The following is a 4,150-nucleotide window of genomic DNA, read 5'->3' as shown; positions in this document are numbered from 1 at the left end:
TATGGTTAAAAATTAAATACGTAACATAAAATTCTGGATTTCAACACCTGTTTGCAATTAGTTTCTATGTGTTTTTATTCTTCAAAAGTAAAATTTGAAATCTCAACAAAAAAAAAAAAAAAAAAAAAAAGATAATTTTTAAATATAGTAAAATATCATTATTTATTTGTGATAGACATTGCGATAGACTATAATAGACTTTAATAGACTTTTATTATTAAGTGATAGAATTTTATTATAATTTAATATTTTACTATTATTTGTAAATATTTTCTATAATTTTATCGTTATATATACGTATATTATGGGTTTAATTTAGGGGATGAGTATGCATTAGTATATAGTAAAACATTAAAAAACACATGAAACTAACACCAAGCAAGAAGCAACATAAAAATTCATCACACATGAACTACAACAATTTCACGACTGCTACAACACGCACACTACTAAACCCCTCCATCATCTCTTATCCTTATTTAAATACATAAAATTAAGATCATGATCTAAATCAACTACGTAACCTAATACTTTTGTATACGTCCTCTTATTAACTTTTTTTTTCAGTTGCCTCCTCCATAACCATGACCCTCACCATAGCCATGACCTTCACCATAACCTTCACCGCCACCATTGCCGCCTCCTCTGCCTGAACCTCCGCCATATCCCGTACCAGACCCCGATCCTCCATTCCTATTTCCACCCGAGCCTGCTCGAGACCCTGCATACGAGCCTGCGTATGAGCCAGCTTCGGACCCAGCTCCAGACCCAGAGCTCGAGCTTGAGCTCGAGGAATATGATGATGAAGATGAACTCGACCCAGATCCAGAGCCAGAGCCAGAACCACTTCCACCTAAGCCTAAGCCAATTCCAGCTCCAAGTCCAACTCCGACTCCTCCAAGGTCAATGCCGAGATCCTTTCTCGCCACCCGACCTTCAGAGAGAATGGCGGAAAAGGACAGTAAAAAGCAAACAACAACAGCAAGGGACTTGATTGAAGCCATAATAATTATATTGTTTAAACAAAGTAACAATTTATGGGATGGTATTAAAACTTCTCTAGGGTTTAGGGTTTAAGGCTTTGATGTGGGAATTATAGAGGAGATTTGAGAGAGGTATTTATAGTAAAATTAGTTGAAGCTGTTGGGGAAACTTTTGAAATGGTACGATGAGTTGGCCACTACAAAAAGCTTGCGGGGGGCAACTTCTGTGGCTGAGGATGCTCAAAATTATTTGAAGATTATGGCGTTTAGACAAGTGTTAATATTCTTTTGAAGTGGAGGCTGCTGCCAAATTTTTAATATCAATGATTGTAGTTCATCCTATAAGATATAACTATGTGAATTATTGAAGAAGTTGGTGTTGACAGAGTTTGACAATGGAAAGTGGATTTCATCATTGACTTTTCGTTGCCGACTCCCTAGTCGGTTTCTCCACTAATTTTAGTGCACTCCAATTTTACGTGCCCAATATTTAGATGCATGAACTGCACTCATTTTTTATTTTTTAATGTCTCACAATAAAGAACTTTTAAGTTAATACTAATGTTGGTGGAGATAATGCACAAAGTTTTCTTTATTTATACCAATGTTGAACAACTTTTAAGTTAATTGAAGTCTTCTGGATAAACAATGTAGATTTTTTATTATTTCGGATATAAAAGAAAAAAAAAAACCTATTCTTTCATTGATCCTTAGTTTCATTGCACAAATCAGCTGGTTTTTAGTTTGAAAAATATTTTGGTGCATTTCGAGTTGTACTATTTTTGTGTAACCTAATCACAAGTTATCATGTGACAATTTTTTTTTCTTTTATAATAAAAGGGATACATGAAGATGTTGCACACCCAAATATTACTCTTTTGTTTTTTTTTTTTTTTTTTTAAATTATGGTTCAAATTTTTAGCTAAAGATTAGGTGATATATAATTAAATTCGTCTTCATCTATCAACTTAAATTTTTAGGTTAATCGATGGTTTAATAAAGTATGAAAACAAATGGTTTAGGAAGGGTCTATATTCAAGTTTGTGCAATTTTATTTCCTCGCCATTAGTATTGATATAACTGTTTTGTCTTGTTTATCGAACTTGGTCTAAAACTGAAATTATCTACGGTCTGTTCATAATTTCATATTCCTATTTTAGAAAAGAATTAGTCTCTGTGTGTATCTCGAGTAAGGGAGAATTCTTGTCTTACAATGATTGGCATGTGTTTTTGTGTTGATGTGTAATGAAATTTTACCATAATATTGGCAGGATTCATTTTGTTTAATACTTTATTATTATTATTATATTATTATCTTTTTTTTTTCCTCCATAAATCTATTGTTTTTTAATATTAGGGATAGAATTATGTATTTTTACTATTAGGGGTAGAATTGCATTTTTACATTTCCTCTTACTTCACTTGTATTTTTTATATCCTTGTTGTTAGTGTTGACATTCAACATGCGCAAATAATTTGGAACTTAAGTATCTATTAATCTTGTGGTCTGAGGTTCAATCCCCCATCTCACACTTTAATTACAATACCTTTTAAAAAGAAAAGACATTAAATATGCGCAAGTAATTTAGAACTTAAGCACTCTAATTCTATCAATTTTAACAAGGTTTATGAAGTATACTTTTGATGAACTCTTCAATTCTAGCTCAAACCTCCTCTTCAATGGCTAGTAGACCACCGTCTGATCTTTTCTAATATTCTTTAGGACCTTAGATTGGATTGTGGGATCCAAAAGAGAATGAATTAAGGGAGGATTAGAGAGTATTTTTCTGGTTTTTGAAAAAATTTGAGAAAAACTATATTTTCTCAATTTTCAAAAAACCACCTACATCTTAGTCAATTGCATTTTTTTTTTATCAAACTAACATGAAAACCACAATTCATGTAAAAATGACAACAAGAAATAATACTTTTAGTGAAATGTGAGGTGGTTTTGTTGGAAAAATCCACTAGCAAATGTAGATTTTAATTTTCCAAAAAGAATTTCTAAAATCACATTTGATTTTCCAAAATTAATTTACTTAATTAATTTTAAACAAAATAAAATTCTATTAAAATTTATATCATCTAAAATTAATTTAAATAATTAATTCTAAATAAAATTAATTTTAAATAAATAAATAAATAAATAATTTAATTAATAAAAAATAATTTAATATCAAATATTCAATTATAAAATCACCAGTTCCATGATCATGAATCTCTATTCATGTAATTAATATTTAAATCATATTTAATATTATCCAACTCTTCAATTTCATTTAATTCAAAAATTAAACATATAATTATATCGTATATAATTAATGATTCCCTTAATTCGAATTTGAACTTTTGAAATTTACTCATCACACTATTCTAAGGTTTAGTTCGTGTATGAGCTATTAGAGGGATCTAATGGACCTACAAATCATGGGCTCCAATGATTCGAGATTAATTGGATAAACTCTTTAAACCGAATTAATTAACATTCGTTAATTACCGAGTCACTCCACTCAAGCCCGTAGCTGCACACTACTATATTTCTGTCCACTTGATTTAACCATGATCAACAAGTCGATCCTTCACAGGTTGTTCGTATTAAAAGCTTGGTCAAAATTACCGTTTTACCCCTATAATACATCTTGCTTCTTAAGTCTTCATTATTTCACTAATGAACAATTGGTTTATGGTCATAAACCGAGTCCCTCTCAGCCATAGAGAGGGCGGAGCCTCGTGTTCAAGACTAGGAGTCAGTACTTAAGTGAACAACCTATCTACTATACCTAAAGTGGGTAGGAACGAATTTCATCTTGCAAAACTATGTCTTTAGCTATCTACCTGTTCTTACCCCTAAAATGAGAGGTTTATTGAGCGACATTGTTGAGCCATTCTCACCTATACAGATTAAAGGATAATCTCGAATAAATAGGAGTTCATAATTAGCTCAGGATTGAGATCGAGTTAACTTAGATCATTAGATTGAAATAGTCAGTTTTAATAGTAAACAACGTTATAAAGAAAAAGTGACTATTTCATGGTCCGTTTTTATGCAAACATCTTTTGCATAGGATGCCCACTCGCATGTCTCCACGTGAACAAGGGATCACATCGTTTGTATCAAACAAAGTAGGTCACATCCATTATGTTCTTAGGATAAGGTATTCAAACCT

At 31.3% G+C, this 4,150-nt stretch overlaps 1 protein-coding gene across 1 annotated transcript; it reads right to left on the bottom strand.

The window, feature by feature from the left end:
- Positions 1-369: 369 nt before the first annotated feature.
- Positions 370-1,098, bottom strand: LOC120071502 (glycine-rich cell wall structural protein 2-like). The gene has a single exon (XM_039023820.1). It carries the CDS (start codon positions 1,002-1,004, stop codon positions 564-566), a length of 441 nt encoding a protein of 146 aa, XP_038879748.1. The 5' UTR covers positions 1,005-1,098; the 3' UTR covers positions 370-563.
- Between the last annotated feature and the right edge of the window lie 3,052 nt (positions 1,099-4,150).

The sequence above is a fragment of the Benincasa hispida genome, chromosome 2 (assembly GCF_009727055.1).
Source record: "Benincasa hispida cultivar B227 chromosome 2, ASM972705v1, whole genome shotgun sequence".
NCBI classification, from domain to species: domain Eukaryota; kingdom Viridiplantae; phylum Streptophyta; class Magnoliopsida; order Cucurbitales; family Cucurbitaceae; genus Benincasa; species Benincasa hispida.
Note: the sequence above shows the minus strand (reverse complement) of the source record. Positions and strands in the feature narration are given on the sequence as shown.